This window comes from Cervus elaphus, chromosome 22 (assembly GCF_910594005.1).
Source record: "Cervus elaphus chromosome 22, mCerEla1.1, whole genome shotgun sequence".
NCBI lineage: Eukaryota > Metazoa > Chordata > Mammalia > Artiodactyla > Cervidae > Cervus > Cervus elaphus.
The window spans coordinates 6,408,220-6,433,528 of record NC_057836.1 but is presented as its reverse complement, the minus strand read 5'-3'; the positions used below and the strand labels follow the sequence as shown (position 1 = coordinate 6,433,528).

The following is a 25,309-nucleotide window of genomic DNA, read 5'->3' as shown; positions in this document are numbered from 1 at the left end:
AAAAGGTTGATGGTACTGGACTCTGAACATAGTCAACCTTAAGAGGACACTCAAACTGCTTGTCAGTTCCCATTCCTACAGGGGGAGGCGACTCCCCGTAGGTTGCGTCTCACCTTTAATTTAGATTAAGAGAAGTGGAAAGGCAGGAATCTGTGACAGTGCTAATAAAATGTAAAGCAAGGGAAGCAAGAGAAGTTGGAGAATTAGTGTCCCTTTAACAAAATAGCTTCTGTTAACAAATTAGGTCAATGAAAAAACAGTTTTCCCACAACTTCTGTAATCCTTACATGTCAAGACATAGCTGCCTTAAAAAAATGCATGAATTAGCACCAATGGCTGCTGTAGTCAGTATTTTATTTTATTTTTTTTTGGTAAGTAGAGCATTTAAACGGATTTCAGAAACTTATGAAATCAGAACAAATCTCACAAATAAACATGACAAAGTTATCCTGGAATCAAAAATTTTAAGTGGAGTAAATTACACCGTAACTAGTAATCTAGACTCTCACAGACAAGCCCAGCGACGGCTTCCAGGCAGCTATTTGTTTATAACTGGCTTGATGGGCTAATTCAAGGTCACGAGAGGTGTTGCCTTTCTAAGCTAACATCATAAAAAGGCTCTCCTCTTGCATCCACTAAGCCGGCACCCAGATAATTCAGATCTGATCACTGTCAACAAGCTGGCGGCTTGCCACGTGCCAGGATCCATGAGAGTTCATTTGCTCACTCCTCCCAAAGCCCTAGGAAGAGTATAAGCCTTCTCGTCTCCACTTTCAAGGGAAGGAGACGGACACAGAGAGGAAGGAGCCCACCCACAGCTAGTAAGGGATGGCAGCGGGACTCAGACCCCCAGCAGCCAAGCCCCAGCGTCCTCACTCTCAGGGCCCACCCAGCACTGCCTCGTGAACCTTGGGGACGCCCACTGTGCCCAGGACGTCAGTCTTCCCTCCCGGATGCACCCCTCATGGGCCGCAGGAGTATAATGTTTCAGCTCCCAGCCTGGCAGTCAATCAAGACCCTGCCAAGGTCACACAGACCTTCCCCTCTGAATCTAACTTCTCCTCATTTTCCTATGCATTAAAAACTAGCTACCAGACATTCCATTTTTCCCATCTCTACACCTTTCCTTTTGTTTGTTTATTTGACTGCTCTGGGTCTTAGTTGCAGTGGCGGTGGCGGTGGTTCAGTCACTAACTCACATCTGACTCTTGAGACCCCACGGACTGCAGCCGTCAGGCTCTCCTGTCCATGGGATTTCCCAGGCAAGAATACTGCAGTGGGTTGCCATTTCCCTTCTCCAGAGGATCTTCCTGACCCTGGGATCAAGCCCATGTCTCCTGCATTGCAGGCCAGTTCTTTACCACCGAGCCACCAGGGAAGCCTCTTAGCTGTGACCTGTGGGATCCAGTTCCCCGACCAGGGGTTGAACCTGGGCCCCCTGCATTGGGAGCACAGAGTCTTAGCCGCTGGACCACCAGAGGAGTCTCTCTAGACTTTTTCTTACTGTCCGAGTGCTGCCCTCCGTCTCTCCATTATCAAAATCGCACCAGGCCTTTGAAGTTCGCTGCATCTGCTACTTTCTGTTTAAACTTTGCCTAATTGTCCAAGCAGGAGACACAATGCTATTTCTTTCTATCGTGCTCTGTATAGACCACCTTACTGTTTATATTGTATTTGTACCCCCAGTCCAACAACGGTGATATAAGGTTGAGACCCCCTGCACCTCTCATGGCTGGTGAAACACTTAATGGTGAACTAGAGAAGAAACACGGCCAGAGAGGAGCTCGGGGAGACTTGGTGTCACAGGCCCTGCGGGGAGAGCGCTGGGCCTGGGGTCGGGGTGGGGAGGGGGCGGGGCCAGGCCACCGGGTCCATTCTGCTGGCGCCTCCCAGCGCAGTTGGCCATTTCCGCAGATGCCTGACCTCCCTTTCCCTTTTTGCTTGGCAAAAAGCCAGAGTTCATGATTTTTTTCCTTTCAAACTTATTGGCTTGAAATTCTACTTAAAAAAACCCCAAAACATAGCTCTTATTAAATAAACATTCCACCCATGCCAAACTGTTAATATGTTCATGCCCAGGAGATGGGACTTCGTGTGTGTGTGCATATGTGTGCACACATGTGATGTGTGGCTGGTTTGCAGGGGGAGAGAAAGAAGAGGGAACGGAGTTCTAGAGGAGGGACTTTCACTTCCTACTCTAGGACTGTTTGGATTCTTTTTTCCCAATGAACTAATATTTGTAATTGTTTTTTTCTTTTAATCAATGAAAAATGTTTAAAGAGCAGCCCTTCGCCTCTGAAAAAAAAAAAAATCCTTGAATACCTTTATCATCCTTGACTTTCTCCTGCCCAAATTCGCGACTGCTGCCCTCAGGTTATACATACAGAGATTTTTTTCTTCCTTAATGGCTGTTTTTGAATCATGTACAAGCATCGTGATTCATCCAGTTGTATTTATCTAACTTTTCCAAGGGTGGTGATTAAACCTGCAACAGCCCAGACAGACCCTGCAGTCCAGTCGCGTCAGGCTCTCAGTCAGCCCTCCCCTTAGCTGGGGACACGTCAGAAAGCCACCAGTTTCCTGGGATGGTTTAAACTGGCAGTACGCTGTGTGGTGGGGAAAAGGGAGGGCCCGCTCCGGGGGGCAGGGCCGAGCAGAGAGGAGGAGAGCCAGCTGCACACGGAGCCTGGGATCGCGAGCTCCGGGCAGAGCGGGTCACCATGTAACTGGGGGGAAAGCACACGGAGATAAGCTTGCCCTGGCAACCACACCCCTCCACATTCGAAAAAGATAGGAGGGCCAGAAGTGTTAAAAATATCCTGCATCTAAGGAAAAAGAAAAGACAGGACGGGAAACTGACAGATGCCCTGAAAGTAGTAAGAACACACAAGAGAATTCCCTTCCCTAAATCACTGCCTACGGAGTTAAACGGCTACAATATTTAACCCATTCTGCTCCCATGGACGGAGGAGCCTGGTAGGCTGCAGTCCACGGGGTCGCAAAGAGTAGGACATGACTGAGCGACTTCACTTTCACTTTTCACTCTCATGCATTGGAGAAGGAAACGGCAACCCACTCCAGTATTCTTGCCTGGAGAATCCCAGGGATGGGGGAGCCTGGTGGGCTGCTGTCTATGGGGTCGCACAGGGTCGGACAAGACTGAAGTGACTTAGTAGCAGCAGCAGCTCTTATAAATTGATTTCTGAGAAAAAGAATTCATGAAAGCACATAAAGAAAGCTTTTTAGGTTAATACAGTAAAAAATTATAATATTAATAGGTTACTCCATGGGAACAAATAACTCTTTGTGGTAATCATGTTGTAGGATCAATGTATTCCTTAAGTCATAACAGGCAGGGAAAGAGGTGAACTGACAGGGGGAGGCCAGCCACGGGGAGATCTGAGCCACAGGGGTCCCCTGCAGAGGCAAGGACTACTCGAGTGCACGACCTGTTTGGTTTCCAAGCCCGGAGCCTGCCTGGGGATCCTTTATATCAGTGTATTTAACTTCACACAAGGGCACATCCAGCCTCCCACTGGACTGTGGGGTATATTTGGTACCCACAAAGGCCCCATAGGGGGTCAGAATAGAGACAGGCACTCGCCAGAGGAGCCCAGGCAACCCATATCTGCAGGTTAAGAAAAAAGGCTTCACACTGCACACATCTTTCATACAAAAATCATTCCCTCCAGCTCTATTAATGTCCTTGGGAGCCTGAGCTGTGGGATTACGCTAGAGGCGAAACCCAGCTCCGAGGGTCCCCCCAACTTAAGTAACTATAGCCGAAGGAGTGATGGACAGACAGAACCCCCCTTCTCCCAGGAGGGGTCAGAGCAAGACTCCCATGTGCTAATTATCAGAAGACAAAAAAGGAAAAGGGGGCAACAGAGGATGAGATGGTTGGATGGTATCACCGACTCAATGGACATGAGTTTGAGCAAACTCCGAGAGATGGTGAAGGACAGGGAAGCCTGGCGTGCTGCGGTCCATGGGTCGCAAAGACTTGGACATGACTTAGTGTCTGAACAACAACAACAAAGGAAAAGGAAATACTGCCTCAGACCCTAGATTGTGACTGTGTCTTCAATACCACTGCCTCGGCTCTTGGGCCGGGCTCTACAGAATAGCAACTGAATAGAAAATTACTCATTTTCCCAATTTACTCAGTTACCATTAGACTTAAATCTCCATGACTCAACCTACCTCTCATGTTACTTGATGGCAAAGCCAAATGGGAAGGAAAAGGGGAGAGAGACCTGTGAAACATTGCACTCACTCCCGCCCCCAGGAGAGAGGCCCCCTTACCGGATGAAACTCAGGTGGACGCCCAGGGACCGGTGGCTCCCAGAGCAGTCGATGCACAGGAATACCCCGTAGGTGATGCTGGCCCAGCTGGGGTTCTTGGCACCGCAGTCAAAACACACCTGAAAGAAAAGTTCAAAACTCAGTCACCAATTGATCCTTATTTGCCAGATCGGCCATCCTGTAGGACAATATAGGATTTGGCTTGAAAACTGCTCAAGCCTCACAATTTAAACTGATTATTAGAAGGAATTCCCTGGTGGTCCAGTGATAAGGACTCAGAGCTTTAACTGCTGGGGCCTGGGTTCAAGCCCTGGTCAGGGAACTAAGACCCCACAAGCAGAGTGGTGCAGCCAAAAACAAACATATAAACAAACTGGCTATTAGAAAATATCTCACTTCAATTTTTTTAAAAAAGCTCAAGTTTCTATTTCATTTATATGATATTATTATATTACACATATTATATATTAATAGAAATATTAATATAGTATATTAATTACATAATAAATTACATATTATTGTGTATCTATTATAACACTTCCCCAGTGGCTCAGTGGTGAAGCACCCACCTGTAGAGCAGGAGACGCAGGAGACACGAATCCCACCCCTGGGTCGGGAAGATCCCCTGGAGGAGGAAATGGCAACCCACTCCGCTATTTCTTGCTCGGAAAATCCCATGGACAGAGGAGCCTGGTGGACTACGGTCCACTGGGTCACAAAGAGTTGAAGCACACATACAGGTTATTATAACACTCGGCGGTATGTGTAGTGAAGTGAACTGGTGCGTTTATCATCTCAAATATGACGCATGCAGGAAGCATCAACAGGGCTCCTCCCCCGTCACATGAACAAACACTAGACAGGGATATCCTGCTGGAAACACCCAAGGCCTTACCCCCTGGGCAGGGGCTCTCCACCAGATGGCAGCTGTTCACGCCTGTTTCTTTCCTCCTCAGCTAGAGGAGGCGGAGAGCGTGGTACCCAGACTCCAAGATGCCCCAGGGTCCTGCCCTCCTGGTCCGAAGTGAAGTGAAGTTGCTCAGTCGTGTTCGAATCTTTGTGACTCTATGGACTGTAGCCCACCAGGCTCCTCCATCCATGGAATTTTCTAGGCAAGGGTACTGGAGTGGGTTGCCATTTCCTTCTCCAGGGCGGGGCTTCCCTTGTGGCTCAGCTGGTAAAGAATCCACTTGCAATGTGGGAGACCAGGGTTCGATCCCTGGGTTGGGAAGATCCCCTGGAGAAGAGAAGGGCTACCCACTCCAGTATTCTGGCCTAGAGAATTCTATGGACTGTATAGTCCACCGGGTCACAAAGAGTGGGACACGACTGAGCAACTTTCACTTCACTTCACTTCTCCAGGGGATCTTCCTGACCCAGGGATCGAACCCGGTCTCTCGCAATGCGGGCAGATGCTTTACCGTCTGAGCCACCAGGGAATCCCGCATCCTGGTCCTAAACCCTCAGGTAATCTCCAGCCTCACTTTGCCGGGAGACTTATGTGACCAATGATGCGGCAGACATGCTGCTGCGTCATTTCCGGGTTCGGTCCTAAAACGCCCTGCGGCTTCCTTTCTCTCCCCGGCTCCCTCTCCCCTGGATCACTGACTCTGGGAGACACCAGCTGCCGTGTCCGGAGGACACTGGGCAGCCTAGTGGAGAGACCCACGTGGGGAGGACCCGAGGGCTTCAGTCCGACAGCCAGTGGGAAGCAGAGGCCGGCTGACCGCCGCGTGGGTGAGCTTGGGGTAGAAGCCCGAGCCTTCAGTGGCTGCAGCCTTATGAGCGGCCCTGAACCTGCCAGCCTCAACGATGACTCAGGTCAGCACTCTTCATCTGATAACAGGAGCACAGACACAGTGCTCGTCATGGAAATTAATACTACTGATTAATTAGAGTCGGAACAACAGGGCTATTAAGAATTCCACTAATAATAAATTGTTTTCCAGGAAAGAAAAAAAGAAACCCATATTTTTCCCAGCTGAGCCCCCTCTCCCCGCAGATTCCTGGCCCTCAAAACCTGTGTGAGACAAGTTGTGTCTGTTGTTTTAAGATGCTGAGTTCTGCAGTGGGTACTGATAGGAGAGCTATCGCTGCGTGGAACGCTGTGTCCTTCACGAGCTCTGCCCCCTCCACTCTCTGCAGGCCGCTTTTACAACAGACACACAGCTCACGCCCAGGGAGCATGCCCCCTCCTGCACAGATGGCGCCTGGCACTCCTACGGCCCTGGGGACCCCCCTCCTCATCCACACAGAGCCCAGACGTGCTGAGAGCTCATCAAGGTTTTCTGGGTATTTTTTTATCTCCCACAGAGCCTGAAAAATAGTGACGTACCCGCACTAAGCATTCAGTAAATATATTAATCAAATGAACAATTTGTAAAAAATATCACCAGCTCAAAAATTATTGCCAGCCCCCTCAACACTGACTGGAGTCAACCATTCTTCATCTAATAATGAGACATAAAAGTATTCTAAAATACACAGTGCTTGTCATGGAATTAATAGTTGTAATGAATTAAAACCAGAACAACAGAATAGTAAAAATTCCATGAATAGGAGGTTTTTTTAAAAAACTCCCAAATTTCAGATATGCTTTTCAGGCAGAGCAACCTCTGTGAAGGTTGTTCCAACTTTAACCATGAAGAGAGATCTGGCTTCTGGCCTCTTGAGGGCAATACAAGTGTGAAAACACAGGTGGATTTTCCAAAGCCCTTCACGGTGACAGGCTCACATGCAGCCTGTGGGAACAGTGGTGGAGGGGAACAGCTGACGTGAGACACACCGGTCATTCACTTCGGTGTTCATTGATTGCCTGCTGTATGCCAGACGCCATGGCAGAGCCTGGGGTACTAAGAAATGGGTGGTGGTACTGATTCCACAAACACTTGCTGAGTCCCTCCTCCTTCCCCCCAACAGGCCACTAATGTAGGAGAAATGCATGCATGTTAAGCCGCTCCAGTCATGTCCGACTCTTTGTGATCGCATGGACTGGAGCCCGCCAGGCTCTTCTGTCCATGAGGACTCTCCAGGCAGGAATACTAGAGTGGGTTGCCAGGGGATCTTCCCTACCCAGGGATCAAACTCAAGTCTCTTGTGTCTCCAGCATTGGCAGGCGGATTCCTTACCACTAGGACCACTCGGGACATGAAAATGAAGACGCCCGAGGTAACAGCCATTAGAGTAAGGAATCCCCTCTAGCGGGCTGCCACACAGTGGGACCGACTCTGCCAGAGGTGCCATCCCCCTGCGAGAGGCCACTGTGATTCCTCATTCACTCAGCCAACAGCTGCCACTATCGGGAAGCCCCTGGCACACACGGAGTGATGTACAAAGGTGGCCTGTGGAGCTCACAGCAGTCTAGGAGTCCTAGTGGAGAAGACAACACTAGTTATAATGCTGAACCTCAGTAAGCAAGGATAGGATGCAAAGTTTTCTAGACAGGGTACAAGTGGCATTTGGGACATCAAGAATAGAGTCTAAAAGGGCAGTAAGTGGCAAAAGCCTGTGCAGGAAATGGCCCTGTGCAGGGAGATGACCCAGAGGCTGGGAGCACACAGCCCAGAGCAGGCAAGTCTGAGAATCACTCCCAAGGTGGTCGCAAGGCTGGCTGTGAAAAGACAGCATCAAGGTTTCTAACAAGTGGCCTCACCATCTTCCCGCCCTACCAACTAAGAATGTAGCTCCATGAGGGCTGGGGCTTTGCTCGCTTCAGCTGAGCTCTGAGTGTTGAGCCCGACACAAAGCGCGGACCAAATGCAAACACAGGTGGTCAAAGAGCTCCTGAGCCAAGACTGTGACCTTTGGAGGCTGAGGTCAGAGGGCAGCTAGAAATCCCAGCCTGGCTCTCACAAGTGCTGCTTGGTTCTCCTGCTGGAATGGGGACTCCACTGTGTTTTGATATGCAACCCTAAAACAAAATGCCAAAGAATCAATGCTTTTGAATTGTGGTCTTGGAGAAAACTCTTGAGAGTCCTTTGGACAGCAAGGAGATCAGAGCGGTCCATCCTAAAGGAAATCAACCCTGAATATTCATTGGAAGGACTTTTTGCTGAAGCTGAAGCTCCAATACTCTGGCCACCTGATGCAAAGAGCCAACTCATTGGAAAAGACCCTGATGCTGGGAAAGATTGAAGGCAGGAGGAGAGGGGGATGACAGGATGAGACAGTTGAATGGCATTCCTGACTCAATTGACATGAATTTGAGCAAACTCTGGGAGATGGTGGAAGACAGGGAAGACTGGAGTGCTGCAATCCATGGGGTCACAAAGAGTTGGACGTGACTTAGCGACTGAACAACAATGACAAACCAAAGTGGAGATATGGTTTTCTAAGCAAAATATCAGCTCTTATGGTAATAAAAATAATTTTGGACTAGCAGTTTGTTTTGCCTTGTGTGAGAATAGTAATTACTATAGAAATCACGGCTAATGTGTTCCATGCCAGGCATTGTTGCTGGTCAATGGAATCTTTCTAACAACCGTATAAGAAGGCACTTTTCTTATCCCCATCAGGGCCAGCTTCTGGGCGTGTGTGTGATCCATACATTCACTCACACAGGGCCCTGCATGGCACGCAGAAGGGCCCATGAGTGGTTAATGCTCTGCTGTGCCATCTTGAAATTCTTAATACTTTTCCAACAAGAGCCCTGTATGTTCACTTTGCATGTTTCAAGTTCCCTGCAAAGTTTATAAAGCCAGTCTTCATCCCCATGTTAGAGGAAACTAAGGAAATATGAAGTGAAGGGTTATAGCTAGGAAGTAGTATCACAGGGATGAGACCCCAGACAGGCAGTCTGCCCTTGAGCACACTCTTCATCCCTTCACTGCGCTACCTCTCTCCAGACCAGGCAGCCCTTGATCTGTCCTCTAAACACAGGACCACTAGCTCCAAAAAGGCAGCAACCTGTCCCTTTTCCCATTGGCGCATCCTCTGTGCTTTGCAGTGCCCGGCACGCTGCCCGTGCTTAACTGGTATTTGTTGAATGAATAACTCAAACGATCAGTGTAACATCAAGGAACAGCTGAGATGGGAAGGATTTCACAAACTAGAAAACTGACCCTTTGAGGTAAACCTTTGATCCAGAGTAAATATTCACCACACACAGAGAGGGAGAAGTTGGATGCCGCATTCTAAAAATAAACCAAAGTGTTTTTAAGTTATCTTTCCTGTGTCATGTGTCTTAGAGCTCTTTTTAACCTTCTCCTTTAAAAATGCTTATTAATTCTTCCACATCATTATAACTAGTTCCCATCTTTGCTTAGGTAATTATAACTAGTTTCCATCTTTGCTTAGGTAATTATAACTAGTTCCCATCTTTGCTTAGGTAATTATAACTAGTTTCCATCTTTGCTTAGGTAAAGGTTTATTGTGCATGTGTGCATGCTAAATAGCTTCAGTTGTGTTCAACTCTGTGCAACCCGACGGACTGTAGCCCACCAGGCTCCTCTGTTCATGGGATTCTCCAGGCAAGAACACGAGTGGGTTGCCATGCTCTCCTCCAGGGGATCTTCCTGACCCAGGGATGGAAACTGCGTCTTTTACCTGTTCTGCATTGGCAGGCAGTTCTTTACCACTAGCGCCACCTGGGAAGCCCAATGGTTTATTCTCTTTGCGACCCCATGGACTGTATAGTACATGGAATTCTCCAGGTTAGAATGCTGGAGTGGGTAGCCTTTCCCTTCTCCAGGGGATCTTCCCAACCCAAGGATTGAACCCAGGTCTTCCGCATTGCAGGCACATTCTTTACCATCTGAGCCACAAGGGAAGCTCAGTGGTTTATTACTAACACTCAAATAAATAAAAAGTCTTAGTCAAGGAATGTAGCACCATACTGTGGAACACTGCTGCTGCTGCTAAGTCGCTTCAGTCGTGTCTGACTCTGTGCGACCCCATAGATGGCAGCCCACCAGGCTGCGATTCTCCAGGCTCTGCCGCCCCTGGGATTCTCCAGGCAAGAACACTGGAGTGGGTTGCCATTTCCTTCTCCAATGCATGAAAGTGAAAAGTGAAAGTGAAGTTGCTCAGTCGTCTCCAACTCTTTGCGACCCCATGGACTGCAGCCTGCCAGGCACCTCCGTCCATGGGATCTTCCAGGCAAGAGTACTGGAGTGGGTTGCCATTGCCTTCTCCATGTGGAACACTACCACAAACTATTTTTGCTCAGTGCTTTTATTAACCCTACTACAGAATATAAATTTTTTTTACAGGTGTGTTGTTCATAATTAAAATAATAATAACAAAAATAGCTGACATGTATCGATGGCCAATATATACAGGTACTACTCTAAGTGTTTTTCTTGGATTTTTCTCATTTAATCCTCACAATAACTGTCTGAATTAGACCCGGCTCATGCCCCATTTTCAGATGAGGAAAATAAGGCACAAAGCGGTCAAGTAATCTGCCCAAAGTGACAGGAAGTCACAGTGTCTGGACAACAATTTATAGCCAAGCCCACACATGTCCTTCAAAAGCATTCTTGGTATAAAGACACTGACTTCTTACTTAAAAGGGGCACCTTCCTGTTGATGAGTTCAGTCAATGAGAATGTATATTGTGTTTCTGACATAAAGCAGACAAAAATATATGGCTTCTACTCTAACTCTAGATCCTTATCTTGTCTAGTTTACAGCAACCACTCTTTATAAACAGACTCACGAAAATTTGAAAATCAAGAAAACAGCAAAGAAGTCGGCACTGGAGAATTCCTGGAACCTTTCTCCTCCGGTCTTTCTTACACTCGTCAGATATCACCACCAATAAACGGCTTCCTTTTGTACTTCTCTTAGGCTGTAAAAATACTGGCTCCCCTCCACCTAGACTGAAAGACATCTACATGTTGTAAAACTCTGGGACTTTCTGTGCCATCGTGTCATGACCATGCTGGCTAACAGCTGTTCACTTTGGAGGTGGCAGTGGGGACCAGGCAGAACAGTCACGGAGAAGAGGGGAGAGTCCATGCTGACATGACCGCCCTTTGCACTGGCCAGGCTCCACGCCAACCTGTGATCCTCACCGAGGGTGTCACTTTAGCCTGATGTGTCATCCCGTCTCTAGCCAGTCGCAAAAAGTGCTAAGAGTCATAGGGGTGGGAAACGGCCCCTGAGATGAAGAAAAAAAGGAAAACCCCAATCTCCAAGGAGACCCAAAGGGAAGGAAGGGAAAGGGTCTGTGCTGGGCTTTCTTAGCAAGAGTTAAGAGCTCCAAGTCACTTAGCAGCAACTACTTAGCAGCTTCATGAGACACGGAGATTGAGGCTGCCACCCCAGGACACAGGGCACCAACCAGCCTCCGACTGGCACCTCTGGGGAGCCTCAGAGGTGAGCTCGAATGTGGGGAGGGGGCACGCTCAGCTTGCCCAGGGCCCAGCGCTACCAGCTGGAGTTTCTGACCCGGTGCATGCTTCCTGGCTGGGTCACAGGTGGCCTGCGGGGTCCGTCCCCAACCGCGGGAGCCCCGTGTACGCCCCCCTCCCCTCCAGCCCTCTCTCAGATCCCAGAGCTCGCCCCCAGTTCTCTCAGGAACTCAAGAGTCCACTCTGCTGCTCCCTCAAAGCCCACTCTGCCTCCCCGTAAGCTCCCAGGCCCCGTACGCCCCTGGGACCCCCAGATGCTCTCACCTCCCGCCCCCAGGACTTCCCAGGTGTCGGCCCAGCCTTGGGCCTTGGCGTGCACCCCCACCCCCGCCCCTCCCGTGCTGAAGCGGGGAGGGCAGCGCACCGACCGGACCCAGGCCAGGCCCAGCCGTTGCGGCCGCACAGTGCGACGTGTCACACAGGCCGGGCCGGCTCCTCCTCCCCGCGGCCGCGGCCACTGGCGCCGCAGGGGCCGCCCGCGGGATCCCGCAGCGATGCCAGGCGAGCCTGAACACTCCTGGCGGCCGTTACCTTGTTGGTGGGCACCGAGCGGAGGCGCTTGAAGATGGTCAGGATGTCTTGCTTGCTGGGGTCCCCCATGATCATCCAAGAACCGGGGCGCAGCTGGCCCCGCCAACCGGGAAGGGTAGAGCTGTGGCGGTTGCCGCCTCCAGGGGGTAGACGCCGACCGAGGGGCGGGGCTGCCCGGGAAGATCAGACCCCGCCTATCGATGACCCCGCCCCTGGCCCTGCCTACCGCCGCAGCGCACGCGCTGCTCGCTCAAGCCCCGCCCCGCTGCGTCATGCGCATGCGCAGGGAGGCTCGCGCGTCTCCAGGCTCCTACCTGGCTTTGGCTCTGGGCGGGGCTTGTCGCAGGCGGACCTGGGTCTGGTTTGTGCCGGCGCTCACGGCTGCCCGAGGCAGGACCGCTTCGGATGACGCACTCCTTCCTCCGCTCAGTCGGTCGGCCGAACCTGCCTTTCCAAGTGGCAAAGGAGAAAACTTGCGAGGCGAGGGGCCTCCCTTCCGTTTCCCGATGCCCGAGGGCAGGGTTTTCTCTAGCCGCCTTTTAATATATTTATTTCTTTTGCCCCGAGCTAAAGCTGAGGCCTGGGTGGGAAGCGTCCTGTAGCGAAACTGGTTTTCTTCAAGTATCAGTTTGGGTATATCAGTTATTGTTCAGTTGCTAAGTCGTGTCGGACTCTTTGCAACCCCATGAACTCTTTGCAACCCCATGGACTGCAGCACGGCCAGGCTTCCCTGTCCTTCACGCTTTCCTGGAATTTGCTCAGACTCATGCCCACTGAGTCGGTGATGCCATCCAACCATCTCATCCTCTGCTGCCCCCTTCTCCTCCTGCCTTCAGTCTTTTCCAGCATCAGGGTCTTTTCTAATGAGTCAGCTCTTCTCATCAGGTGACCAAAGTATTGAAACTTCAGCTTCAGTCCTTCCAATGAATATTCAGGGTTGATTTCCTTTAGGATTGACTGGTTTGGTCTCCTTGCTGTCCAAAGGACTCTTAAAATTCTTCTTCAACAGCACAGTTCGAAAGCATCAATTCTTCAGTGTTCAGCCTTATTTATGGTCCAACTCTGACACCCATACATGACTACTGGAAAAACCATAGCTTTGACTTGATGGACTTTTGTTGGGAAAGTAATGTCTCCTTTTTAATACACTGTCTATGTTTGTCACAGCTTTTCTTCCAAGGAGCAAGCGTCTTTTAATTTTATGGTTGCAGTCACCATCCTCAGTGATTTTGGAGTCCAAGAAAATAGTCTGTCACTTTCCATTTTACCCAATCTATTTGCCATAAAGTGATGGGCCGAGGTGCCATGATCTTAGTTTTCTGAATGTTGAGTTTTAAGCCAAGATTTTCACTCTCCTCTTTCACTTTCATCAAGAGGCTCTTTCGTTCTTCTTCACTTTCTGCCATAAGGGTGGTGTCATCTGCATATCTGAGGTTATTCATATTTCTCCTGGTAATCTTGATTCCAGTTTGTGCTTTATCCAGCCTGACATTTCACATGATATACTCTGCATGTATAGTCATGTATAGATATAAGAGTTGGACTATAAAGAAAACTTAGCCCCAAAGAATTGATGCTTTTGAACTGTGGTGTTGGAGAAGACTCTTGAGAGTCCCTTGGACTGCAAGGAGATCACACTAGTCCATCCTAAAGGAAATCAGTCCTGAATATTCATTGGAAGGACTGATGCTGAAGCTGAAACTCCAACACTTTGGCCACCTGATGTGAAGAACTGACTCATTTGGAAAGACCCTGATTCTGGGGAAGATTGAATGCAGGAGGAGAAGGGATGACAGAGGATGAGATGGTTGGTTGGCATCACCATCTTGATGGACATGAGTTTGAGCGAGCTCCAGGAGTTGGTGATGGACAGGGAAGCCTGGCGTGCTGTAGTACATGGGGTCGCAAAGAGTTGGACATGACTGAGCGACTGAACTGAACTCTGCATGTAAGTTGAATAAGCAGAGTGACAATATCCAGCTTTGTTGTACTCCCTTCCTGATTTTGAACCAGTTCATTATTCTGTGTCAGGGTAAATCGGTGAGAGATAACAATTCTCCTGAGGCAAAAGATGCTTACTGGGATATGATGAAAGCAGACAAGAAGAGAGCCGGCTTTTTCCTACCCTTGGCTGACATGACTGCCTGGAGGGTTTAAAAGCTTGGAGAAGGGCGCCTCTTTGACTTAGTGGGTTGGAGCCACTAGGTAAGTGTCGCCCGCCTGTCAGGACAAGGATAACAGGTTTTGGAGTCTAGGCCCAGTTCAGCCAGCTTCCTCCCAGCTTTGTGATCTTGGTCAGATCACTTCTCTGAAGCTGGGCTGCTCCTCCCTACCATGGGGTGAGGGCTGGGGAATCAGTGCTGGGCAGTGCAGGAAAGCAGCTTCCCAGTGAACCCAGGGAAACACTTGGGCAGTTGTCTTTCTGCTTTTGAGGTGCCGTGAGGCATGTTCTTTCAGCCAGTCTGGTTAGATACCCTCAGGGAAGTTGGAAGCTTGCAGGGGCTGGAAGTATTCCAAGGAAGGAAAATATATCACCTTCCAGAACAGTAAGTTACTTTTGCAGTAAGTTTCAGTTCTGACTGAAAGTTCTTCCTTGCACTGAATCAAAGTATTACTTCCCTGGTGGCTCAGCGGTAAAGAATCTGCCTGTCAATGCAGGAGACAGGTTCGATCCCTGGGTCAGGAAGATCTCCTGGAGGAGAAAATGGCAACCCACTCCAGGATTCTTACCTGGAGAATCCCATGGACCGAGGAACCTGGCGGGCTACAGTCTATGGGGTCATAAAGAGTCAGACATGACTTAATGACTAAACAACAACAACAACATTGCAATAGTCCGTGTATTTTGTGTCTCTAGTCCTGGTTTGAGCCTACACAGAACACCCTTTCTGATGAGAATAACTTCTTACCAAGTTATATATCGGATTCAGGGTGTTGTCTACTCTGAGAAGAAAAAAATGTACAATGAAATGTAGACAGTGTCTACACTAACTGAGGCATAAAAGGACTAAAGGAAAAAAAATACCATCAGTGTTTTTTTCTCATCTGCTTAACACCATAATATGTCATACTCCTCTCAACTGAATGTAAGTTTTTGAGATCAGATGTATTATGTCTATCTTTCTATCCCCAGCACCTAAAACAAAGCCTGACACATAGAATATATTCAGTAAGGAGGTGTGGAACAGGCTTAGAATGTAGAAAGCTGCGAAGAATGTGATTCAGCATAATAATGAGAAACGGCTGGATAACATTTAAAATCATAACTTGAGCCCATCAGAGAACTGGGGTTGCAAAGCAACCAAGTAAACAGAATTCCAAAGAGAGACATGCCTCCCCAAGACAGATGGAACACAGAACTCTTTCACCTTTGGCAAAGAACAGGGGAAAGAGGTGGCTGCCATACAAGTGGGCAAAAGGAAATCAGTTAAAATTTTAATGAATTCTTCAAGGCCAAGCATGGACTAGCATGTCAGCTTAGAATAGCTAGGGGCCTCAGAAACAAAGAGAGCTTACTGTCTTCATTCATAAGTTCTTTTCTATAAAACCTCCATCAGAAGTCTTTCTTCACGAGAAAGATGGAAAGAAACCCCTTGTTGGGCAAGCATCCAACTTTTGGTGCATGGAGGTAGAAGCCCACCCGTTTCCTTCTCTCCTAGAAAGCAAAAGCATCAAATTCAGTCTCCCTTGGGCTATAGGCAAAGAGCCACAGCTGCCAGGGGTAGAAGCTGAATCCAGTAATCCCAAATCCTGAAGAGGATAGGAAGTCCTCCTGCTCTCAAGAGTCTAGGCAGAAATTCATTGCTTCCAATCTGAGAAAAATAGAAGGACCCAGTCAGTAGGCAGGTCCACATTGCCCTCTGGGTACTGTCCTTGCTCTCCACCTTTTATGAAGAGAGCTTGGTATGCCTGTGGCCAGGTAACATCTTACGGAAAAACCCCAACAATTTTTTTGGCCAGGGGCTTTCCAGGTGGTGCAGTTGGTAAAGAATCTGCCTGCTCAGTGCAGGAGACACAAGAGATGTGGGTTCGATACCTGGGTCAGGAAGATCCCCTGGAGAAGGGAATGGCTATGCACTCCAGTATTATTGCCTGGAGAATCCCATGGACAGAGGAAACTGGTGGGCTACAGTCCATGGGCTCACAAAGAGTTGGTCATGGCTGAGTGACTAACACTTCAACTTCAACTTCCCAGGTGGCATAGTTGGTAAAGAATCTGCCTGCTCAATGCAGGAGACGCAAAAGATGCAGGTTCAATCCCTGGGGTTGCAGAGTCGGACATGAATGAGTGTGCATGCATGCTTTTTGGCCAACCCAATATTTAGTTTATTCAGTTGAACAGGACCTTGCTGAAAGCCCAGTGCTACTCTAGGAAAAACTAGACATGCTTAGACAGTCATATGATGAATCACAAAGTAAGAATAAGCATAGACCTTATCCTTGCCCCAGTGGCAAGGATAGTTTGTGCTGAGAACAAATTGCTGACTTACAATGGCACAACATAAGAGGTGTGAGTGGTGTTTGTTCACTGCTGAGGACGGTAGCCCAGGAGACAACCTCTCACTTTACCTTGAGGTACTGTTTCAAAGAGATAAGGGAGGAGTCTGGATATATATGATTTTCTTTTTCTGGAAAAAGTGGTTATTGAACATCTGAAGATCACTGCAAATCACAAATAACAGCCATCTCAAATTAATGATTTTAGCGCTTTTCTCTTTTTGGGAAGACATAAGAATCTGCAGTCTCTGAAATTTTTCCTTAGTTGTGTTTCTTAACTATCTAGGGGCCAGTATCCAAAGCACATGCTTTCTGCTTGTCTCCATTCTGAATTCCCCTCAGTGGGTGACTGCCGTGGGTGCTGGCTTGAACCTTGTAGAACTGGAGTGGCAGGCAGTGTATTTTTTCTTTACAAAGCGAACACTGGCTCTCAGACATGCCATTTCTGTAGAGGTCAGATACTTTTGCAAATGACTTCATGGAATCATGAGCAGCCTTATCTGATTTCCACCAACCTCTATATGCTCAGGCAGTGCGCTTGTTATTGAAGTGACTTTAGTCTGCTTTCCTGCCATGGCAAACTGACACTGGGTGAAGGAAAGCACAGCCTTTATTGCAGGCAGCAAGCAAGGAGAATGGGCAGCTCACGCTCAAAGACCCTGACTCTTCAGTGGCTTTCAGGGACTTTTTTTTTAAATTAATAAACTCATTTATTTTTAATTGGAGGATCATTGCTTTACAATATTGTGTTAGTTTCTGCCATACGTCAACATGAGTCAGTCATAGGTACACAAATGTTTCCCTCCCTCTTGAACCTCCTTCCCACCTACCACCCCATTCCAACCCTCTAGGTTGTCACAGAACACTGGGTTTAGCTCCCTGTGTCGTAGAGCAACAAGGGAATGGGTTTTAAAGACAACATTGAGGTGAGGGTTTCAGCTCATGGGCTTCCTTCTGATTGGGTGGTGGTGAGTTAACAGGGTGATGTTTCAGGAACCTTCTCCTTTCAACCAGTCTGGGGTCAGCATGTCATCGACATCCTCCCCCTGGGGGGAGAGGGGCTGGGTCTTAGTTTCTGCAGAACAACTCAAAGATACGCATCAGATTGTTATGATAATTGTTGTGAGGAGGAACTAGGTCTCTGCTTTATTGATGAGTTAGTTTTTTGACTGCTTCTCCTTTGTTTCTACATTCCCTCATCTCCTTAATGAATAGATGCTTGAGTCTGGTCTTTGGAACTCAGGGAAGTCCTGGGAAACTAAACCTGTTTTTCACAAGAAACAGGGGACACGGAGGGGCTTTTGTACCCGGGAGGACCCTGTAGGGGCCTTCTTGATTTCACACTTTTGGAAATTCACACAAGTGTTTTTTTTTGGCCACACTGCACAGCTTACAGGATCTTAGTTCCCAAGATCCTTAGTTCCCAGGGATGGAACCTGCACCCTCTTCAGTGGAAGCACAGAGTCCTAACCAATAGATTGCCAGGTGATTCCCCTTGATTGATTTTTTTTTAATAGAAATTTAAGCTGATGCCATTACCTCCTTTAATGGTTAAAAGATTTGAAATCCTCTTTCAGTTCAGTTGCTCAGTCGTGTCTGACTCTTTGCGACCCCATGGACTGTAGCATGCCAGGCCTCTCTGCCCATCACCAACTTCCGGAGCTTACTCACACTCATGTCCATTGAGTCGGTGATGTCATCCAACCATCTCATCCTCTGTCATCCCCTTCTCCTCCTGCCTTCAATCTTTCCCAGCATCAGGGTCTTTTCAAATGAGTCACTTCTTCACATCAGGTGGCCAAAGTATTGGAGTTTCAGCTTCAACATCAGTCCTTCCAATGAATATTCAGGACTGATTTCCTTTAGGATGGACTAGTGTGATCTCCTTGCAGTCCAAGGGACTCTCAAGAGTCTTCTCCAACACCACAGTTCAAAAGCATCAATTCTTCGGTGCTCAGCTCTCTTTATAGTCCAACTGTTACATCCATACATGCCTACTGGAAAAACCATGGCTTTGACTAGATGGACCTTTGGTCGCAAAGTAATCTCTCTGCTTTTTAATATGCTGTCTAGGTTGGTCATAACTTTCCTTACAAGGAGTAAGCTTCTTTTAATTTCATGGTTGCAGTCACCATCTGCAGTGACTTTGGAGCCCAAGAAAATAAAGTCTGTCACTGTTTCCATTGTTTTCCCATCTATTTGCCATGAAGTGATCGAACCGGATGCCGTGATCATAGTTTTCTGAATGTTAAGCTTTAAACCAGCTTTTTCACTCTCCTCTTTCACTTTCATCAAGAGGCTCTTCAGTTCTTCACTTTCTGCCATAAGGGTGGTGTCATCTGCATATCTGAGGTTATTAATATTTCTTCCATCAGTCTTGATTCCAGGTTGTGCTTCATCCAGCCCAGCATTTCACATGATGTATTCTGCATATAAGTTAAATAAGCATGGTGACAATATACAGCCTTGTTACTGTAATATTTATAACATTACAATATTATACAAAATAATTGAAAAGTGAAATGGAAACTTATGTTTACACAAAAACCTACACTTGCAAACCTATACATAAACGTTTATAACACATTTATTTGTAATCATCAGAAACTAGAGAAACAGCCAAATATCCTTCAATTGAGCTAACAAACCATGGTACATTCACTCAATGGAAACTACTCACAGTAAATAGAAATAAAGTATTTATCCATGTAACCATGTAGATGGATTTCAGATGAATTATGTGAAGTGAAAGATAAGACAGTCTCCAAAGGCTATATGTTGTATGATTCTATTCATATGACATTCTGGAAAAGTCAAAACTATGAAAATAAAACAGATCAGTGGTTTCCAGGGGCTGGAAATACAAGGAGGGGTTGATTACAGTGGAGCAGGGAGAAATCTGAGGGGTGAGGGGACAGTTCTATATCTTGATTGTGGTGATGGTCACATGACTATATGAATTTGTCAAATTATACACTAAACAGGGTGCATTTTACTATGTGTGAATTATACCTTAAAAAATGGGGAAAAAATGGGAAAGAAGTGCTCAGCGATATGGGACTTACAACACATGAAATAAAGAAGACTGAGAGCCGAAGAATGGATGCTTTCGAACGGTGGTGCTGAAAGAAGACTCTTGAGAGCCCTTTGGACTTCAAGGAGATCCAACCAGTCAACCCTAAATCCTAAAGGAAATCAACCCTGAATATTCATTGGAGGGACTGATGCTGAAGCTGAAACTCCAATACTTTGGCCACCAGAAGCAAATAGCTGACTCATTGGAAAAGATCCTGATGCTGGGAAAGATTGACAGCAGGAGAAGGGGATGACAGAGGACGAGATGGCTGGATGGCATCACCGACTCAATGGACATGAGTTTGAGCAAGCTCCAGGAGATGATGAAGGACAGAGAAACCTGGTGTGCTGCAGTCCATGGGGTCGCAAAGAGTCGGACACGACTGAGCGACTGAATGACGACGCGGGAAATATCAAGCAGCCATGAAACATGTCTTTGTGTTAGTCACTCAGTCCTGTCTGACTCTTTGTGACCCACGGACCGTAGCCCACCAGGCTCCTCTGTCCATGGAATTCTCCAGGCAAGAATACTGGAGAGGGTTGCCACTTCCTCCTTCAGGGGATCTTCCCAACCCAGGGATTGAACTCACGTCTCCTGTGTCTCCGGCATTGCAAGTGGATTCTTTACCTGGAAAGAGCTTGAGCCATTGGGGAAGATCCCAAGATAAGTTTTTAGTGAAAGTATATTTAGGGGCATAAGAAACGTTCATGGTCAAATATTAAAAGAGTGAAGCAGGCTACCAAACCACATTCAGAGTATGATCCCAATTCTGTAAAACACACACTTCTGTTAACGGTAAGGACAAACACCTGCGTGTGTGTACATACAGAAAGAAGACTAGAAAAAACGCACCAGAATATCAGCAGTATTACCTCTGCATGTTAGGACTTTAATGTTTTTCTGGATACTTTTGCTTAGGTTCCAGATTTTCATCTGAACCTTTGTTCCCTTTACAATGACCACATTGTTATTTGAAGACGTTATAGAGGGGCAGGAGCAGCCTGGCTATCTTGACCGGCACGTGGCCGATAAGCTGCACTTGGTTTGCTTGCAGTCAGTTTCCCCTTGTTGATCAAACACCACGAGCTGAGGGCTGTCTGTTCTCAGACCTCTGGGCCAGGCCCTCGAGTTTCTGTGGCCTTCAGCTGCCGCACCGCGTGACACGGCTGTAGCCTGCTCACCAAGCCGGGGTGTTAGTTATCCTTTCCTCAGAGAGTGATGTTATTATTATCTCTTTAATTAAAAAAGTATTTATTTATGTGTTTGTGCCGGGTCTTAGTTGTCGCACATGGGGTCTTGGATCTTTGTTGAAGCTTGTGAACCCTTAGTTGCGGCATGTGGGATCTGGTTCCCTGACCAGGGCTCAAACGCAGGCTCCCTGCATTGGGAATGCGGAATCTTAGCCACTGGAAAGTGAAAGTGTCCGACTCTTGCTCCAGGCCAGAATACTGGAGTGGGTAGCCTTACCCTTCTCCAAGGGATCTTCCCAACCCAGGGATTGAACCCAGGTCTCCCTCATTGCAGGCAGATTCTTTACCAATTGAGCTAGCACCTGGGAAATCCCCAGGGAATGATGTTATTTATGCAGTTCATCTTTTCCTTCCTTCATTCATTTCTTAGCCTTCCCCACAGAGGATCAAAGAAGAAGTCTAAAACAGTGTAATCTGGGGTTTTTTGGATGGTTCAAGATTGATTTCTTTTCGCTTTAGTTCCACAAGCACCGGGGCTAGAAAGAAGATAAGGCGCCATCCCTGAACCAATGAGCTTGACGCCAGCAGTGATAACGTGGTGTCCAGAGCACACAGCGGGGCCTCTCGGGTCAGGTGGCTCTGATTCGGCATGACTTGCATCCTGGTAGGTAACTGCAGGTGAGCGGCCCTGGGGGCAGGCGCACCCTCACCCGCCGAGGCCGGCGCGCTCGTGGTCCAACAGCGCGACCTAGTGGGCAGGGACGGCACCGCACCACCCACGTCTGAACCTTGCTAGCCGTGCGGTAGCGATTACACCTTGGGCGAGTTACCTAACATCTCTGTGCTTCTTGTTCCTCACCTATGGAAATAGGAATAACGATATTACATAGTTCAGAGTGTTGCTGTGTTAAATGTTAATAAGTGTCAAAGAGTTTAGAACCAGTTCTGGCATAGACTGAAATACCAGTGTTTACTACTGCCATTTTAAATAACCAAAAAACCCAAAATACTCTTGTCATTTATTGATGAGCAAACCAAGGCTCAGAGAAATTAAGTATTTTGCTCAAGGTAACATAACTAATTAAGGTCCCACAATCGGAGTCAAGTTCGAGTGCAGGGAATACGACCTCACAGTACCTTACAGTCGTATGCTCTTGACCACTGGCTTCATCTTTTCATGTTTGTAAGACTAAGTTTCAGAGAAGAAAAAAATATTTTATCAGGTTTTGGTGTGGGAAGTCCAGCCTTCTTATATACAGTTTCATATATGAATGAATATATGGCTTGGAGGAAGCATTCATGCCCAGCGTCTGGTTGGGGAGGATCCAGCATCTCCAGCTGGGACCTGCGTACTTCGATTATTATCCACTTGAGTTGGGATGGCATTTAGGGGTGAGACCACTTTCATAAAGTGGTGCCTTATATCTATGTGTTTTAACAAGCTCGTTCACACTGTTGACCCCAGATGATGATGAAAAAGAAAAGATGGGAACCATTTCCCCACTTTCCAGATGAGGAAACTGAGGCTCAGAGATATGAAGGGACTTGCCTGCGGACACAAGGTGCCCGTCCGACCCTGGGGGGGCGCCTCTCTCTCCACTGCCCGGCTGCCACTGAGCCCTCCCTGCCCCTTGCCAGGGATGGGAGGTCATGCTGGTCTGATGCCCCTTGCTCCCTGTCGCTCTCTTTTTTAGAACAATTTTTAACATTAAAAAAAAAAGATTACTTATCTGTTTATTTGGCTGCTTTGGGTCTTAGTTGCATCATGGGGATCTTTCATTGGGGCGCACGGACTCTCTAGATGTGGCTCTTGGGCTCAGCAGTTGTGGTACACGCGCTTAGTGGCCCTGCGGTATATGGGATCTTAATTCCCTAAAGTGAAAGTGAAAGTTGCTCAGTCTCTGACTCTTTGCGACCCCATGGAGTATACAGTCCCTGGAATTCTCCAGGCCAGGATACTGGAGTGGGTAGCCTTTCCCTTCTCCAGGGGATCTTCCCAATCCAGGGATCGAACCCAGGTGTCCCGCATTGTGGGCGAATTCTTTACCAGCTGAGCCATCATGGAAGCCCAAGAATGCTGGAGTGGGTAGCCTAGCCCTTCTCCAGCAGATCTTCCCGACCCAGGAATCAAACCTTGGTCTCCCGCATTGCAGGCAGAGTCTTTACCAGCTGAGCTACCAGGGAAGCCCTTAGTTCCCAAACCACGGGTCAAACCGACGTCTGCTGCACTGCAAGGCAGATCCTTAACCACTGGACCACCAGGGAAGCCCCCTCCCTGGCTCTCTTTGTCCATACTGTCCCTGCCTCCTTGGCCCAGTCTGTGGCTGATGGATCTCTAGGTCCCCAGGGCTCAGCTCCTGTGGCCTAGAGCTGGCTTAGGAGCGTCTGCTGGTAGTTTCAACAAATCACAGAGGGCATGGAATTGCAGGTTCTTAAGGCAGCTCTGACCTCAGAACGTGGCCCGGGTCAGCATCCCCTGGGGACTTGTTAGATGTGCAGACTCTGGGCCTCAGAAACTCTGGAATGTGGCCCGGCAAGCTGGAGAACGAGCGCCCTTTGGAGCCGGGCACTGGAGTTCGGACCCCGCGTCTGCCCCTGATTTGCTGAGTGCTGCAATGCAAGCCACTCAAGCTCTCTGGTCTATAAAACAGGGCTCATCATCTTGAGGTTTCTATGGTCCTTTGCAGGGAGGGGTGCTCAGCGCAGGGCCTGGTGTGTAGCTGATTCGTCAACAGCAGGCTGAGAAGCTCCCCTTCCCCCAGGAGTGCGGGGTCAGCCTGGATCCTCTGGCCCTGTGCTTGGCAGTGGCCCTGCCTGGTGGGGGATGAGCCTCAGACCTCAGACCTCAGCGGCTTCTGTCCCGGCCTCAGCCTCCCCCTGGGCAGCCCCAGTCTGTCCATTAAGGGCGGTGGCCCCGCCCTTCTGCTCGCTCCCTCCAGAGTCAGTGCAGGGGTCACTGCCGCCGGCTGAGGGAAAACCCCTGAGAGGGGCACAGACCTCCTGCAGGTGTCTGGGGAGAGGGCTGATGACGGGCACAGGGGGCAGCTGCCCGGGTCACTAGGTCAGAGGTCATTTGCCTTCTGAGCATGACCAGGGGGGCTTGCAGAGGATGAAATACCACCCCCCGCCCATGCGCTGGGGGGACTGGGGTGGGCTGCTGAGGGTCCCCTGGGGGTGGTGTGGATGCAGCCGTGGTCTCAGGGGGAGAAGGGGCAGTGGCAATGGGGCTGGGGAAGACAGAGGCAAAGGGGACCTGGTGGCCCGGCATGGAGGGTGGGGGGGGCGGCCAAGGATGCCAGGGGGTCCTGACTGGGGCCGGGGGACGCAGTGCCAGGCACCTGTGGCCTGTGACCCCGAGTTTAAGCCTCCAGCCGGGAGGCAGGCATTGCTCTGGCTTGGAGGGGATGAGGCCCAGGCGTGGGCGAAGTTTTCCAGCTGACCCTGAGGGCCAGGAGAGGGCAGCAGGCAGCGAGGGCCCCTCAGGATTCCTTGCAGGAGCTCTGGGGGGCACAGGAAGCAGAGAAAAGAGGTTTCACCCTGACTCCTGAGGGTTCCTCCTGCTCAGCCACCCTGTTCTTTATCCACTGATGGAGTGAGAACGGGCTCACCCTCAAGAATCCTGCAAACGCAGGTGTGAACTACGGTTCTGTCGTAGGACCTTGGGCAGGGCACTGGACTTGTTTTCAGACGGGGTGTCTTCTGTAAAGTGGGGACTCCAGCCTCCCCGTGGGCTGGCACCGCAGTATATGAGCTCACGGAGTGCCCAGGACTGGCCGGCCCAGCGCAGGCCGTGGGACTGGGAGCCTGCCCTGACCCCTCCGCTCTGACTCCGCTTGTCTCGCGGAGGCTGCCTGGGGCTGCAACTGGAAGCTGGTGACTGCCGGGGGCAGCGGGCAGCCTCGATGGGCTCAGCGCCTCCTCGGAAGCAGAGAGCAGGGCCCACCTCACTTGCAGCGTGTTTGGAGTTGGGCAGTTCTTTGCAGACGATGTCAGTGAAGTGGGCCTGATGCACAGCAGGGGCTCAGGACATGTTTTCGAAGAAGCTGGGGTGGTGAGTGGTCTCTGGTCTGGTCTTGCTGTCTGGGCCTCGGGGAGGGGGAGGGAAGTGCCAGACTGCTGCCCATGCTGGGGGCACCGAGGCCACACACAGAAGCAGGCTGGAGGGAGGGAAGCACCCCGAGGGGTCAGGGCCCTCGACTCCCCAGCCCCAAGCTTGGCAGGGACGGTGGGACAGGGACGCGGACCCAGGGCAGCGCTCCTGTGCTGGGGTCTTGTCCAGCTCCAGACGCCGGTGAAGACACGTCCACCAGCTGGTGTGAGCGGGAGGCACACGCGTGGCACAGAGACGGTCACAA

At 49.2% G+C, this 25,309-nt stretch overlaps 1 protein-coding gene across 1 annotated transcript in view; it reads right to left on the bottom strand.

Moving 5' to 3' along the window:
• Positions 1-12,353, bottom strand: part of ARFGAP3 (ADP ribosylation factor GTPase activating protein 3) — a 50,181-nt gene extending 37,828 nt beyond the window's left edge. The window contains exons 1-2 of the mRNA XM_043881373.1: positions 12,192-12,353; positions 4,306-4,424 (exon numbers count right to left, since the gene is read on the bottom strand). Of these exons, the coding sequence (XP_043737308.1) occupies positions 4,306-4,424; positions 12,192-12,266 (194 nt within the window). The 5' untranslated portion in view covers positions 12,267-12,353. The remainder of the gene's footprint in view (positions 1-4,305; positions 4,425-12,191) is intronic.
• Between the last annotated feature and the right edge of the window lie 12,956 nt (positions 12,354-25,309).